This window comes from Ursus americanus, chromosome 18 (genome assembly GCF_024610735.1).
Source record: "Ursus americanus isolate L20-20 chromosome 18, mUrsAme1.1.p, whole genome shotgun sequence".
Taxonomy (NCBI): Eukaryota; Metazoa; Chordata; class Mammalia; order Carnivora; family Ursidae; genus Ursus; species Ursus americanus.
This window is the reverse complement of record NC_142144.1, coordinates 8,732,668-8,749,106: the sequence shown is the minus strand read 5'-3', so window position 1 is coordinate 8,749,106 and position 16,439 is coordinate 8,732,668. Positions and strand designations below refer to the sequence as shown.

The 16,439-nt window shown below is 56.9% G+C and overlaps 1 protein-coding gene across 2 annotated transcripts in view; it reads left to right on the top strand.

Annotated features, from left to right (window-relative positions):
- The first annotated feature begins 730 nt into the window (after positions 1-730).
- LMX1B (LIM homeobox transcription factor 1 beta) overlaps positions 731-16,439 on the top strand; it is an 84,232-nt gene continuing 68,523 nt past the window's right edge. For both annotated transcript variants that reach the window (XM_045790925.2, XM_045790924.2), the window contains exons 1-2: positions 731-920; positions 1,756-1,942. In XM_045790925.2, coding sequence (XP_045646881.1) covers positions 782-920; positions 1,756-1,942 — 326 coding nt within the window. In that variant the 5' untranslated portion in view covers positions 731-781. The remainder of the gene's footprint in view (positions 921-1,755; positions 1,943-16,439) is intronic.

Sequence of the window (16,439 nt, the reverse complement as noted above, 5' to 3'; positions counted from 1 at the left end):
AAACTTCTGCACGGGGCCAGCCGGCGCTCGGTCTGGCTAGGGCGCCGGGGCCCGCGCTCCGGGCCAGGCGCGGAGCGGGGCGCAAGCTGGGGGCGCGGGGAACCCTCCCGCGGGGGGGGGAGGCGACGGTACTATTTGACGTGGAGCCGCCGGCTCATCCCGGCGCAAGGATACGAGGCGCACCAATGAGTTCAAATGTCAGGAAGTTTGAGGAGGGGTGAGGCGGCTCCCGGCCGGAGTATCCCTCCGCCGCCAACCCCAGCTCTAAACCCAGCGGCTCCTCGGGCGCACCATGGCACTGGAGTAGTGCGGGGAGCGCGCCTGGAGCCCCGCGGCCCGCTGCGCCCCGCCCGGGACCCCGCTGCGCCGCCCGCGCCCCCCCAGCCCGCGGGGCCGCCCCTGCACCCCCGCCCCCTCCCCCTCCCGCCGCCGCCTCCGCCGCCGCTGCCGCCGCCGCCTCCTCCCCGCGGCTCCGTCTGCCGCCGCCGCCGCAGCCCGGCTCCGGGGCTGACAAGCAGGTGACAGAGAAGCCGGCGCGCGTGGCTGCGAGTGCCCGGGAGAACGCGGCGCGAACTGCAGCGCCCCGGCCCGCCCGCACGACGCCGGGGCCCGGGGCCAGCGCATCGGCGCTCCACGCTCGCCGGGGGTGGCCGGCGGCCCCTGCCGCAGCTCCAACCCTGCGGGGGCCGCGCCTCCCCGGCTCCGGGGCGGCGGCGAGCGGGCAGGCGGGCGGGCGGGCGAGCACCCTGGCCGGCGGGGCCCGCGGCGCGCCCCGCGTCCCATGGATATAGCAACAGGTCCCGAGTCGCTGGAGAGGTGCTTCCCCCGAGGGCAGACGGATTGCGCCAAGATGCTGGACGGCATCAAGATGGAGGAGCACGCCCTGCGCCCCGGGCCCGCCACTCTGGGGGTGCTGCTGGGTGAGTGCGGCGTCAGAGCGCCCGAGTGGTCATAGGCAGGGGACAGGGGCATCCTTCCGAGATGGACACAGGCGTCCAGAGCAACGGAATAAGGGCATAGTTTGCAGGACATGGGGGTGCGGGAGGACACAGACTAGACTCCTGCAGTGATCGCTAGAGGGGCAACAGGCACCCCAAACAGGCATCGTGAGGAGACAGAGGTTTGCAAGGACACCACCTAGGAGGAGGGAGGCTAGGACAGCTCCAGCTGCCACCCACCATCCTCACTGGGCCTTGGTGCTAGAGCTGCCACTCCCGAGGGGGTAGAAGGCGGGAGGCAAGAGTGATGGAGGACCCAAGTAGTCACCTTAGCAAGCTTGGGAGCGGTGCCAGGTCACTTGGTGGGGGAGCTTCTAAGAGAAAAATGTCCCCTGGGCCACCCAAACTACAGGTTTTGGGGAGATTGGGGACAGAAGACCACGAACGCCACCGTGGGGCGTGTCAGCCAGCAAGCGCCCCAGCCTCACCTCGCCTGTCTTGGTCCCAGCCGGCTACCCCGCGCCGTGCCGGTTCTCATATGTAGTAACACCAAGCGGTGGATCTCCGGAGAAAGGGAGAGTGCAGCGCTGAGCCAAGGCTCGAGTCCCGCGGCCTCTCCGCGCGGGAGTCCGCGGACTGAGACGAACCAGCTGAGGCTACCCGGGCCCTGGTGCGGCGGCCGGGGGAGTGCAGGCGGCGGGCGGTGCTCCCGGGTTGCCCTCGCCCTTGGGGCCCGGGCTGCGGGCACCGCGCGGCCGGGACGCTGGGGCCAGGCTGGTCGGCGCTGACCGCCCGGCTCTCGCCCTGTGCGCTGCAGGCTCCGACTGCCCGCATCCCGCCGTCTGCGAGGGCTGCCAGCGGCCCATCTCCGACCGCTTCCTGATGCGAGTCAACGAGTCGTCCTGGCACGAGGAGTGTTTGCAGTGCGCGGCGTGTCAGCAAGCCCTCACCACCAGCTGCTACTTCCGGGATCGGAAACTGTACTGCAAACAAGACTACCAACAGTAAGCGCCTCTCGTCCTCCTCCTTCCCTGCCGCCGCCCGGCACTCGAGCCGGCCACCCCCACTGCCAGGCCAGGCCCGCGTCCGCCCAACTGCCGGCTCTGCGCGCCGCTGGGCCCATCAGCTCCGAGGGCTTGCGGGCAGCGCGACTCCCGGCAGGGACGAACCATCCCAGCCTGGCTGCCACTGGTGGGGTGGCAGGGAGCCTCTGGCGGTCCCTAATTGCCCTCTTTTGTCTGGAAACCTGCACTGGTTGTGGTACAGGACAAGGCCCTTGGCCAACTAGGGGATACCATCCCTCTGTCCAGGGGCAGGGCCTGACCTCAGTGAGGCCTAAATTGGGGACCAAGAATTGATTCCCAAATGAAAACAGTGCTTTAGGGAGCCAGGCCCTGGCGGTGTGCTTCCCAAAAGTAGGGTTTTATGGAGGTCTGGGGTTCCTGGAGCAAGTAAGTGGAGTTTGGGGCAGGGGGTGGGGTGGGCTGCTGAACTGCCTGAGCAGCTCAGGATGCCCCCTTCCTGCCATGCTCCCTGTTGGACTTTCAGTCCATGATAGAAAAGAGTGTCCATTCCCTCCAAAGCGTTCCATGCGGGAATTTTGCACTTCACAATTTCTGCTGGCTGTAGGAACTGTCTAGGAAGAGGACCTCAAGAGGTGGCAAACCACAATCTGGGGCTCCTGGGGGTGGGGATGAAGTACTGCCCAAGTCAGCCTTCCCCAGCAGGCCCTCTTTCTTGCACAGTGTTTGTGTTGGAGAAGGGGGTGGCTTGCTCTGCCCTGGCGTAGCCTAAGCCTCAGGGTTGAGTCCAGAGACTATGGGTTGAGCCCTACCTGCTGACTTTTGTTTTTAGCTGAGACTATGGATTTGTCTGGCAAGGTGCTGGGACAGATAAGAGCAGATGCGGGCTTTTTATTTTGACCCTCTGGGTTTTGTGCCTGGCAGTGTGATTGGAAAGAAGGCAGAGAGGAGCAATAGCCGAAAGAAGGGTGTGGGCACCCCCAGGGAGGCATTGCGGAGACAAGTGGGTGCATTCAAGAACTTTCTAGTGAGGCCCAAAAGACCCTTTTAGATGGGACTGCAGGATGAGTAGGCTCTCAGGTGGTTTGGGCCTCAGAGGGAGCTGTGTGTGCCCACACTTCCAGGAAAAGGTTGGGCTGCCAATGCCTGGTGATGATTGCAGCCTACCTGTCTCCCCAGGGACTGTTCCTAAATCCAGGCCCTGATGGGAAGTGGAGCAGCTGGGGTGCCCGATCTCCATCTCTCTAGCTGCTTGGCTGAGGCCTGGAAATAGTGGGGCTGTAGGCTAGAGCCCTAGAGAGGGTATTAGGTTCTACTCCGAAACATTCTGGCTAAGCCCCACAACAACACCTAATCTGACTGTGCTCCCTTGGTCTGGAGTGTCCTACAGGACTTGCTCTTTGCACCTTGCTCTATCTTGCCCCCTGGGGGCTCTGCGGGCAGGAATTGGGGTACATTTCAGAGAGTCAACTCTTCTGCTGATCCCAGAGTCTTGCTGAGACCTCTCCCTGTCTGGAGCACCCCAAATTAGGCACACTGCTGTTGGTAGGGTTTGTGCTATGCCCTGGACTGATAGGATTCTAGTTCCAGAAGAAAGTGTGGCCGCCAGTCAGTTCGGCCACAAGCAGGCAAAGAGCAGCACAAATAAAATGGGGGAAAGTAGTTTAGGGTAGATGTGGTTGGGGGCTTTGGTCTGGCCAAGGGGCAGGGCTCACCAACTTCTAGGCCACCCACGTCCTGCCAGCCTGCGCCTCTGCCTGCCCGACCCTTAGCTCAGCTCTGGCAGTGCCACTTCTAACTTAGCTCAGCCACCGGCCTGGATGACTCAACATGTGGGGGGCAGGAGGCCCAGGAAACTGGAAATGGGCCTCCAAGTCGTTTGTGCGGACTTTTTGAAAAGAAAAATGTCTTACATATTGGAAGGACCCTTTCCAACCTCTCGTATGCATCTGCCAGGACTCTTCCTCTACCCCTCAGTCCTTTACGGAGCTTCTGTTTAAAACAAGGAAAGGATGCTCCCTGGTTCTTCGGAGCACAGAACTGTAGTCACAAAATTTGAGCAGGACGTTCCCTTACAGCAGAGCGGCCAACCCCCTAATTTTACAAAACAATGAAACATTAAACATTTGTGTTTGCTTTGTTGAAAGCCTATTTGCTTTTAAAAAGAGAAAAAAGGCACCTCTCTGAGAGCTTGATGCTTCAATGCAGTTGGGATGTGTTTGCCGGTGAATTTTGGCGCTGGGTGAATCTCAGGTCTTGAGTTCCGAGTCTGGGTCCAGCAAGGCGGCAGCCTCCAGGCGGGCATTATTCACGCCCCTCACGGTGCCCTCCTCCTCCCTCGCCCCGTCTTTCTTCCAATAAGGCCAATTAGGTATCTGCACTAGGCGGGCCGGTTGGGGGCTGAGGAGGGGTTGTTATCAGGACAATCCTGTGGACAAATACCCCGGCGGGTCTCGCCTCAGCGTTTCTCAGGGAGAGCCAGCCCAGCGAGGCAGGCTGGGGCTCACGGGGGAAGCGATGTTCTTTTGCACAATAAAAGTGTATTTCACGATTTATTTTTTTCTTTGAGGATCGCAGATGCATATTTATTGCATCTGTGCGTAAATGCTTTTCAGACGAGAATCCAGGCAAGTGGGCGCAGAAACGTGCCTTCTCGATTTTGTCGAGCCTTTGTGTCAGAGGTATAGGGAAATTAACATCCACCCCCAATAACTTTTGAAAATGTGTCCTCGCCCCACGAGGAGCTTGCGGGGCTTAGTCCTTAGAAAGAGATTGCTGTTTTTATTAAGCGTCTCTTCTTCCTTTCGATTTGTTTTAAAGATCCGGGACACCCAGAAGCGCAACGTTATTTTACGCACCATGGGGGTGATTAATTGACGTTCGGGCACATTTAATAGCATTTGATCAAATCCACCCGCACGTCCTGGACGGACGAAGCAGAGCGCGGGCCACGGCATTTAGGCATTTTCACGCCTAACTCGAAAAGTTTACTTTTTTCGCCGTACGTGTTTTTGGGGGCTCCTTCTTAAAAAAAAAAAAAAAAAGCGTCGGATCGTTCTGCGCCTGAGGCTCTAGCCCCTCCGCAGCCGGAGCTCCTTCTCGGACTCAAAACCTGGTTAGAAACCGGGAGGAAACGGGGCCTCCAAACGCAAAATCACGAACACCTCTCTCTCCTTCCTCCACCGGAGAACACATGAAAAAAAAAAATGACAACATAATCCCCCCCCGCCCCATTTTTTTTCTTGGTGGCTTGGCCAAATAGAATTATGTAAGTCTTTTTTCTTGCCGTCTGTCGCTCGTCTGGAAAGCGTTTCTATCCTAAGGAGGTGGCGAATTCCTGGAGGAGGCTCCGGAAGGGGGGAGGGTCGGTGGGAGAGTCCAAAAATCTGTCACAAAATGGAGTCTAATCGCTTGTAAGACAGCTCCCAGGCCTGGCGACCCCTAGATCCGCTGGTGTGCGAGCGGGGCCCTGCGTGCGCCGAAAGTCGCGGCGCTCCTGCGCGGGCCGTGCTCCCACCTCGGCGTCCTGGGCTGGCGGCGCCCTTCCGCCCGCCGGGCCTGCCCGGGCGGCCTCGCCTCTCGGCGAGCAGAGTACAGGACTCCGCTGAGCCTGCGAGGGTCCCCTTGGGCTCGCCTGCCCAGGTAGGATGCGCCCACCCGCGGAAGGGGGGGCAGCGAGGCTTTGATTGAGTTTCGGAAAAAAAACTGAGTCCTGGGGTGATTTTTCTTTTCTTTCTTTCTTTTTCTTTTTCTTTTCTTTCTTTCTTTCTTTCTTTTTTTTTTTTTCCTTTTGGTAAATCTACCCCAGCTGGCTGAGGCTCCAGTGGCCCAACCTGGCTCTTCCCAGCACATTCCTTTCCTTCTTTCCTTGGAAGTGTTTACACCGGGAAAGGCCTTCCAGGGAGGCTCACCTCTCCTCAGAGCACCAGCTCTGGCAGAGCAGGGGTGTGGCACGCAGCGAGCAAAGTCAGCCTCCTGCCTTTTCTGCCTGCTGTTTCTCCCAGCTCGGAAGGCCTCCCATAAGGCCGTCCTGCAGGGTGCCTGTTACCAGCAGCACCTCCACTACCAGTAGGTATCCCCGCTGGCATGGCCCCATCTGTCTCATCCAGAACTACAGAGGTCGCTGCCCACAGCCTGCGGTAGAGGGTCTGTCCTGGAAATTGATCCACTTGGAAGGAAAAGCCAGTGCTTGGCCTTATAGAAAGGCCGCGGTAGTGCACTCCCTGGGGATTTGAGGGCTGAGGGCTCTCACTGTGCCAGCCTAAGTCTGGGGGACCCTCGGGCCCCTGGGACGGCACCCTCCTTTTAACCCCAGGACCTGAACTGCAGGTAGAAGGGTAAGCCAAGGCCTTCCTGAAGCTGCAGTCATCTGCCGATGAACGGAGGCATTATTCACAGCTGACTCCTGGCTCACCCTGTATTCCCCAGGCTCTGGGCTAGGGTAGCCTAATTTGTTTGCCGGATTTTTCTTGAGTCGGGGAAGAAGGCCGTGAGGATTTCCTCTGGAGTAGGTGATTGTCGACCCTCAGCAACCTCCTACCCTCCCCCACTGGAGCCAGGCTTAGGACAACACTGTCCTGGCATCTGCCTGAGCCTCTTCTGTAAAATGGGGACATATCCACCTGGGGAAAAGGATTCTAATAAGGATTCGCGGTCACACGCCCCAGAAGACCTGGCATCTCGCCTGGCATATTAATACTCGGGAAATTATTGTTGTTACCATTATCACCAGCAGTATGGCAAGGAATGTCTTGTCTCCAAGGAGACACAAAGCTGCCCATGGGTTTCATGCCAAAGAAGGGTGCAGCTGGCGTGGTAGGCTTGTCATGAGCCTCTCTATGCAGGGAAGATAAGGGGCACCCCTGGGAAAATCATTCACTTTGCCTGAGTGGAGCACTGTGAGGGCCAAGCCTCCTTCAATGAGGAGAAGAGCTCTAGATTCTGAGGCAGAGCTGGGTTTGCCTCCCAGCCCCACCATTCGGCACCCATGTGGTCTTAGCCAACTGACTGCCTGTTTCAGAGCCTCAGGTTCTCCATCAGCAAATTAGGGCTGATGTACAGTTTCCCAGGGTGGTCGTAAAGGTGACACAAGGTACCTGGTGGGGCTTCAGTAAATTTTCCATCCTCCATGGGATCCAGTATCCTCTTCACTACCTCCAGAGAGGCAAAAAAAAACTTCTGATTATATAGATAAGAACACTGACAACTGTGTATTATCAGGAATGGCAGGTAGCAGGATGGGCCTGGTGTTCTGGCCTCTTTCTCCTTGGGGGTTGTGAGAGGGAGTGTAATGGGTCCAGAGCAAAGATCTTAACACTGGGGAGCAATTAGAATCTTCAGGGTCCAAGAATAGCTTGGAAAAGCGTACTCAATAATATAATTTCATATTTGGAAAACCCTTCGTGCTTACTGTTTTTGTGATTCAAATGATAAGGGGAAAAAAGCTCAGCCCAACTTCTCCAAGGTTGAGGGAGAGATTCTGGGGTGGGGGGCAATGGAAATGAGGTCAAGGGATCCAGGGATCTGTATGTTTCTCTGAAAGATGAGGCTTAAAAGGTGGAGAAACACCGGCTCAGGTGGTTAGAAGGATCCTTCAGCCCACAGAGGTTTGTTCCGTCCGGGATGGGCTGGCTGTGCTTCCCCAGGGAATTTCCTCTGTCCTGTGGCTATGAGGTTTTTAAAACAGAAAAGGAAAAAAAAAAAAATCCCAGTCCTACTTTGGCATTAGTTAGGCTGAGGAATGGAGGATACATTCAACAACATGAGTTATAACTTCCAATTTGTTGGACACCACAATCAGGCCTCAGCTTCAGGGGAGGGAGGAAGAAAGGGATGGTCCACTCATCCAAGGAGCCCGTGTGAGCTGTCAGTCAACCGGGGGTGCAGGAGTACCCAAAGCCCTTGGCTTTCTGGCTGACCCAGCCCTCTCCAACTCCCAGGTTCTATGCTGATGGCAGCAGAGAGCAAAACCAAAATTATATATATTTATTGCTACTGCAGTCAGAAGTGGGGAGGTGGTGGTAGTGAAGGGAGGGTAAGGCTGAAAACCATATTTGAAAAAGTTGATTCACGAAAGCAGAGGAAGCAAAGTGGCAGACGTTTGCCATTTCATCGACCGGCTGGTGTTCTCCATTCATGTCATAAATGTCTCCTGTCATTTGAAGCCAAAAGCAACATGATTTGGTTCCCCGGTGGCCTATAGGGTTTTTCTCTTTTTTTGCAGTAAATGTTTATTTGTTAATAATATACTTTAAACAGCCTAGTTTTGACCTCAAGTCTCCCGAAGCATCCATCTTCTCTCAGAAAAATCTTTCAAAGTTTGTGTAATTTTGGGGGGAAGGTGTAACTGACGGGGCAGTGAAGGGTCTGTGTTTGCTTTAACTACCGCTGTGTTGTGGAGTGGTGGGGTATAAGGGGCCACTGTGCTCAGAATGGCAACTTTCTTGGGTTTCAGGCCTGGCTGACAGCACTTCCTCGCTGCCCTTTACCTTTGCTTCGCCTGATCAGAACAAATAAATTTCTGCATGGGCCCTTCCTTTGTTATTCCCGGGGCAATATTGTATCCATTTCTGTTCAGCTTCTTGACTGGCAGCCACTGGACCTGCCCTGTCGACCCTGGGGCCCCGAAGGGGGGTTGGGGGAGCATGGGGGTCCCAGGGATATGTGAGTACATTGGGGGGGGTGATTTGTCTCAGTCCCGAGCCTGGCTCAGACTGGCCTGGACCGAGTGTGCTGGCTGATGGCAGAGCACCTGGCTTGCCCGGCACTTGGTGAACTGGGGGAAGTGTTGCTGAAGGAAAAACCTAGTTCCTGGAGTTTGGTTCCAGAAGAAACAAAGATGTTTGCTTCCTGGCCGGCCCCTGCTTAAGAGGTTTCCCTGGGAACTGTGAGGTGGTTGCCAGCGGGGAGGGTTCTGAGGGCTGCCCGGAGCAACAGAGGTGCCCACCAGGGCTGGCAAGAGTGAGGAGACCACCGAGCTGGCTATATGCATAAAGCTGAGTGAGCATGCTAGAACATAGGAGGGCCAGGGGCTCCCCCAACCCCCAGGCGGCTCTGTTGGGTCCCGCAGCAGCGACAGGAGAGGAGAGTGGCAGCCTTGGGTCAGGAGGAGCTGGGTGTGACTGCTGTCCCCCCTTCTCCCACCTCCTGCTTTCCTCCGGGACTCAGTGACTGTCGTCATGTGATTCCTGAATTGCCATAGTTACGGGGCTGCCGGGGTGTGGGTGCCCGCCCAGGCCTGGAGCTGCCCGAGCCTGTGGAGATGGAGAGGACCAAGGTGCTCTGGAAGCCACCTCCTGCAAATGGAGAGCCTTCTGGGTGGGGCACGTTTTCTCAAAGGAAAGAACAAAATTGCAAGTCTGGATCGGGGATCAAGACTGTCTCTGGCTTTTGTGACACAAGCCAAGGGTCTTTAGGGAAGGGCTCATAGTTCTTCTGGAGCCTTGGTCTCCTCTGTGAAATAGGGTTACAATCTCACAGGATAAAGTGAATCGATCTCTGAGAATAAAGTAAAACAAACCCAAAGGTGCCAGCCTCCATTGGGCATTCAGTCAATGTATGTTTCCTTCCTGCCTGCCTGGGAAGTGAGCTGGAGACGCCCTGCCTGGCAGGAATGCATTGTCTGCCTTTCACATGAGCCCAGAGCATGGAGCCTCCTCAACAGGCCTCCCGGAGTGGCCTAGCCCACCCTCCTGCTGCGTGCTCAGGGCTGGGGCCTGTGTTCTGAAATTTTCCCTGGAATGGGGAATGGGGCAAGTCTGGCTGTCAGAAGCTGGTCCTCTGTGGATGGTCCCCTATTACTACTGAGGCACATAGGTCCTGCTTTTATCCAACCTACTCTTGAGGATGGCCAGTGTAGATAGGAACTCACAGGAACGGAGTCTTACTGACCCAGAGGGGCAGGCCACAGTAGTACATCTAGAAAGAAAAGGACTTGACATTTCTTGAGTGCTGCGATGTGTACTGGCCTTTATTGCTTTAGGTCCTTGTGGAGGTGAGAAAACGGAGGTGGAGGGAGTTAAGTAACTTCTCTCAGGCCCAGAGTTACTCTGTAGCAGATTTTTCCTAGGTGGGTCTAACTCCCAAAGCAGATGGGATCCCCAAGGCCTCGATTTCTGGTCTTCCCAAAGCCCCAAATTCTGCTCTGAGCAGTTGTGATTCACCTTAGAGCGCCCAGCCTGAAAGGTGTGTGTGTGGTGGAGATTACTGACCCAGGGTTGGAAGGGGTGGGGGTGGGGGTCACTGCCCTCTTCGCACCAGAATGTCCGTGTAGGGCCAGCCCTTGCCAGAGAAGGAAAAAGGTTAGAATAACTGCCTTTCCCCCGGCGGTGAGCTTCCTTCGCGGCTGCTCCGGGCGCGCGGGCGGGGCGGCTCTCAGAGGTCTCCACCCGTGCACTCCTCCAGGCCCACCTCTCCGATGGTTCCCGCTCCTCGTTCTTCTTTTCCCCAAGTGGGGCAGCGCGGTGCACAGGCTCCTCGGCTCTGGGGCTCCTCGGCCGAGCCACGGGCGCCGGCAGCGGTTGATGAATTTCGGTGTCACCAGGGGTTTAGCCCGGATTTGGGAACCGCGCGCTCTAATACGCGCACACGGTCCTGCCCTTTCTAAAGCGCAGCCCTTTCACCCAGCCGCTGATTTATGAAGGAATCCGATCCCGGGACGGGCTGGGCTGGAGCGGGGAACCGGGGCCCCGCCGCAGCCTTCGGACTGCTTCGTGTTTCGGGGGCCCTTGGCGGCTCCCGGCGCTCTCCTGGGCTGGACTCGGGGCGCCCTGCTGGGTCGCATCTCCCACAACCCAGGAGGAGAGAGTCCTCTCGGAGCCACTTAAACCTGCTTGAAGGGAGCGAAGCAGGCGGAGAGAATTTTCTTTCGGAATTGAGCGAAGCCTTCGCCCCTCCCCAAGCCCTCCCGCCGACCCCCTCGGGCAGGCCCAAAAGCGGCGGGTTCGGGAGGTTTGTTTATCGAGAGCACAGAAAATTGAAAAAGAGTCTAAGACCTTTCTCCCGCCTGAGAAATGTGCAAACTCCCTCGGCTCCTGGAGGCGGCGAGGCGACCCGAACGCAGGGTTCCCGGTGCAGGCGCTCCGGCCGACCCCAGCCCCCTCCCTCCTGCGCCCCGGCCGGAGCGCGGCGGGAGGGCAGATTTTTTTCAGATTTGGTTTGTAGGGGGGAAATGTGGTTGTATCAATCCACAAATATTTACTCTTAACAGACTTGTATCTGTGGAGATTTCGAACAAAGACAGTTTAGGGGGATTACAAAAACCCTAAACCCCGTTTTTCTCTCGGACTTGGTGCTTTAAATGCCAATTACAGGCGAGCCATATCCAACAGCAACGGGAGGAGGCGGGCAGGGTCGGGAGGGGTTGGGGGGCGAGTCCAGCCATTAAATGTAACTTTTCATTATGGAAAGGATTTCGCTGGTTTTATCTTCTAATAAGATTATGTCACGAACACAAGTACCTAGGATGGTGCTGAGTGACAGGGCTCTGTCGTTTAATCAGAGACTGTGCCGCTCTGACCGCGGGGCCCTTTGTCCGTCGGAGTGAACGACGGAAACTTGCCGTCCTAATCCCCTTATTCATGTCAAGCAGAGAAAAGAAGCCGAGCACCTTACAACCGTGTCCCCTCCACCCCTTCCGAGGGCGGCGGGAGGAGGGGAGCTCCGGCCCTGTTGCCCCCGGGCGACTTTCGTTTCCGAGGGCGCTTGGGTCTCCCGAGCCCGCCATGCATTGCAGCAGGGGTGGGGGAAGGGGTTGATTTTGGGAGCCTCAATTGTCAGCTTCTGGAAAATGGGGGCAACGGCCCCACGACCAGAGGATGCCGATTGGGGGGGGGGGGACTTTTTGCCTCCACTGACGGAAAGCACGGGCCGCTCTGTCCCCTCTTCCCAGGAAAGGTGGCGCTGGGGGGTGCACACCCACCATCCCCATGAAAGCGGGATTGACAAGAAGGGAGAGGCCGAATGGAGATGCCAGGCTGGGGTCCTGCGCGGGGCGGATTTCGTTGGATCCCTGGGACTGATGTCGCGACGCTCGTACTCCTGCGAGGCTCCGGGGTTGACCATTCCCGGCTGCTCGCTCGGCCCCTTTCTTCTGAGGGCGAATTCCTTTGTTCGACCCCCGCGGAAACCCGCTTCTCCGCCGGGCCCGTGGCGCCTTTATTCTCGCCACCGCTGCTGCCGCCACCCCTGTCCCACAGTGTGCAGATCCGTCCTGCGGCCGGCCCCTGCCCCCCTCCCCCGCCCGGGCCGCGCAGACCCAGCTGGGTCTGCCGACCGGCCCCTCGACGTCGCCGCCGCCTTGCCCCAGCCCCGGCTGCCTGCTCCGACAACTAGAACTCCAGCCCGCACAGCGGGCGCCGCGGGCGCGGACTTTAGCCGCCGGCGTTCACCTCCGGGCACAGTCGGAAGCCGCGGGCGTCGGAGAAACGGCCGGGCGCGGTTCCGGGTCGCTGCACCGGCTGAAAAAACCAAAAGCAAAACCAACACCCAGCAAATGAAACCTGCGTGCCCCCAGGGCTCCACTCTGCACCCCTCCAGAGGAGGACCAGGCCGGCTACCTCCTGGCCAGTTTCTAGGATCTCAGACGAAGGCCCCAGAGTCAATGGAGCCAGAGAGGAGACTGGAGGAATTTGTCTCTAATGCACCCGGCTCCATAGCCTCCTTTTAAAGCTCTTAGTCTGTGCTCTGGGGCAGCCTCAGGGACCCCAGTGCGTCCTGGGAGCTCTCTGGAGATGCCTGGCTGCTCCGTCTCCTCCCTCCCAAGCGCAGGCTCCGGTGCGGGGAGGATCGGGCTGAGAGCAGGGTGTCACCTCGTAAAAGCGACAGGCAAGGGCTGTTTTATGGGGAGGGAGAAGGGGCAGGAAGTGATGCTTCCATCTCTGGCCCCACAGGGATGGAGAGCCACGATAGAAAGAGCACTGCCTGGGCAGGGGACCAGGGGGACAGGGCAGGGTCAGAGACAGTTGGGTCTGCAACCATTAACCATGGGACGGGGACCGACAGATCTGGGAGCCGGAGCTCACCTCCCGCGGGTTCCCTCCCAGAGCCCTCTCTGCAATCCCCGTCTCAGCCAACAGCTCCGGCCCTTCCTCCCAAGCTGGGGCGGGGGAGAGACTTTCTCCCTCGAAACACTTGATACCAACTTTGGTTTTTTGGCAAGAAAAATAAGCCTTGTTTGGAAAGGGGGGGGGTTGAGTGAGCGAGGGAAGGAGCGAGCTGGCGGCAGAGCAAACTTTGCGGATTAGGTTTCAGCGCCTCCGCCCCACCCCCAGCCCCGCGGCGGTGATTTGTGTGCGGGGGTCTGTGACCCTACGAGGCATCAAACGGCCCGCGGGAACCGGCCGAGTTCAGAGGGACAGTGGGCAGAGGGGCGGCCTAAGACAACGCAGATGGTTCATATCAGCCCGGCCTGGCCGAGCCCTGGGCCCGCGGCTTGGGCTGCTCGGCAGGGAAGAGGTCTGGGGTATTCCGGGGAGACCAGTGCCTGAGCGGTAAGAGGGGCCAGAAATGCGGCAGTCAGTGCCCAGTTGGTCCCAGCTGAAAGGAGGCCATAGGGCTAGTGACAGAGTTCCTCCACCAGGTGGTTCTGACCCCATCCAGCTTAGGAGGAGCCTGACCCTCCTTGTCTCCCCAGAGTAGCCTGTGGTCCAGAAGGGAGACCCTCCAGCCTCTTCCAGTGGCTGGAGTTTACCCCACCCCTGCCCTGCAGGGAGCTGGGCTCATCCAGGTCATACTACCCCTCCCCCAGGGACTCCTAGTGGCCCTTTTTTTCTCAGGAGGTGCCCTTGGCCTGCCTGCTGTAATGGGTTTGGGAGGTCCTCACCTCCCTCTAACATACATTCATGCGTTCCTTCGTTCGTTCGTTCATTCATTCATTCATTCATTCATTCATTCACTCATTCATTCTACCGCTATGGTGGAATATCCTTCCCCTCTCTGCCCACTCGAGCCCTTCTGCCTGGCCTCAGCTAACTCAGGGACTCCTCCTTTCTCCCTCCTAGCCCCAGGGGAAAGCCGAGAAGTAGGCTCACTTATACCTTAATCCAAAGCTTTGCTTTGGGGATGGGGTTGGGGGGTTCTGCTTGGTCAGGCTGGGAGGGACTCTTGCCTCAGAGACTGCTGCCTCCTCTCCCCAGAGCTGGAGCTTGGCTGATTGTCAACACCAACAGGCCCAGGCTTCCCTGCCCTATTTCCAGGGCCTGCTTTCCCTGCGGCCTCCAAGAACCCTCTTCAGTGACCAGAGAGGGTGCACCCAGGAGATACCCACCACGCAGACCTTGGGCTGCTTTAGTGGGTCCCAGCTGAAGAGCTCTTCCAGATCCTTGTAGAAACGGGAAAACCGAGGCTCAGGTGTGGCTAGTATTTGCCCTAAAGTTCACTCAGTTGTGGCAGAATGGAGACAGGAGCCCCAGTCTACCCACTGCCAAGTTAGGGCTCTGTGTGTCAACTCCACAGTTCTTTCTAGAACCCGCTCCCGGACTCTGGCTTTGTCACTGGCTTCCTCTTTTCTTCCTGAGTCTGAGGTCACTGGAGGGGAAGGCCCTTCAATCCTGGTTCCTGAGGGGGTAACAGGCATGTCTTCATGATGGAATGAGTTTGAGAACTTTCTGGATAGCATGGAGCCATGCATGTTTGGCAGTTTTATCTTCTAAATTGGAACATTGAAGGACAAGAGCCAGGTGACCACATCCCACCATCCCTCTGTCCTTCTAGTGTCTGACTCCCAAACACCCTGGGCTTGGCCCTTCCTCTCTACAGTGGGTCATGGGGAGGCCAGCGGCCTGGCCAGGGCCACAGAGGGCTGGAGGACTGCTGGGACCTCTTGGGGTTCCGTCTCCCAGGGTCCCTGCCTCAGGGGAGCAGCCGGCTGGGTCATCTGTACACGGAAGACACATCTGTACTCCACATGTTGGAGGCCGAGCAGAGGACATGTGGTTTGGGATGTGTTATCTTAATCATATTTATTAGCCAATCCTGAAATTTAAAAAAAGAGTTTGATATTGTTAGCATTGGGAAAAGATCCCCAAATCTACACGGCAACAGATCAGCAGAGGCCGCCAGCAACAGTCGGGTTTCTTTCAGCTGGGATCAGGACACAGCTTTGGAAGTTCTTTGGGTTGTTCTAGTGTGATGGAATCTCTGTGCTGTGAAACAACACTTACTGCTTTCATTTTCCCAAGCAGAGATCTGAAGCAAAATTAATTACCCCGCCTTGACTGATAGTTGTTCTGTTGGAGTATGGTTCTAATCCTTATTAACATTCTCTAAAGTCAGGCATGAAATATGACTTTTACACCACACTCTTTGGCATATGTTTTTCTTTTCCAGGATATTTTTCAGACTATCTCCAAGCCTCACTGCTGTTCATTATTTTTGCCATAGGTCTAAAGTTGCCAACCCCAAAACCAGCCCTGCACAGAGCACAGCCAAGGGGGTGGGGAGTGGGAGCGACATCTCCGCTCACAATGCAAATTGCTTCTGATTATTGAGCTTTGAATGTTTTCCTCCATCATGTTTTTATTAAAAACTCCAGCATATTTACGCTTGATGGTGTCTTCAATTAGGTTAAAAAAAAAAAAAAAAGCAGGGGGTTCCCCTTACCATAGCAGTATGTAAAGAAAATAGTTGTTATGACCGCAGAATTATCGTCCAAAGCTGGTTCTAGTAAAGCCAGCCCTGCTTTGACAAGCCCAGCAGGCTGGGAGCTTTTTTCTAAGTGTTCCAGCTGCTGGGGAAACAGCCCAGAGAGGAAGCTCACAGAAGCCTCCACCGTTCTGCAGGGTACTCGGGCTGCCTCGCAGGAGCTAACACTTCCCAAGTTTCTGAGCTGCAGAAGGGGGCCCGGCTGGCTGCAGGCGGCTTGCTGATGGGCAGGCCTGGCCCAGAGAGCACGCAAGGGCAGCAGCCACAGTAAGAACCCCATAGCTGATGCTTGCTCAGTGCTCAGGGTTTGTCAGGCACTGCTCTAAGCACTTAACAGTTTTTAAAGGTGTTGTGGCTGTGACGTGGGTGTTGCGATCATCCATGCATAAGGTGACTGAGGCACAGAGAGGTTGAGTAACTTGCCCAAGGTCACACAGCTAGTTAAATGGAACTGGGATTGGAGCCCAGGCATTTGGTCAGGAGAAAATTTCCAGGGATCCTTTGGGAGGGCAGAATCTGGCCCCCTGCTGGGTTCAGTGTCCTGTGGTGGCCAGGCACTAGAGCTCAATGTTATTTGTTGAATGAATGCTTCATAATGAATGGCCAGTGTTTATTGCACACGGCCTGTGGGTTTGGTGGGAATCAGCTCCTTGAGTCTTCTCACTGCCCCAGGGCAGGCATTCTTATTATCATTTCCCATTGTGCAACATTGAAGCTTCACCTGAGAAGCGCTGTGATTTCCCCAAGGTCACACAGCATAAGGTAGCGATGATAAGCTATCATGTACTGGGCACACGTTATGCCTAAGCTTGGGGTTAAGCCCTTGGCACCCCAGACC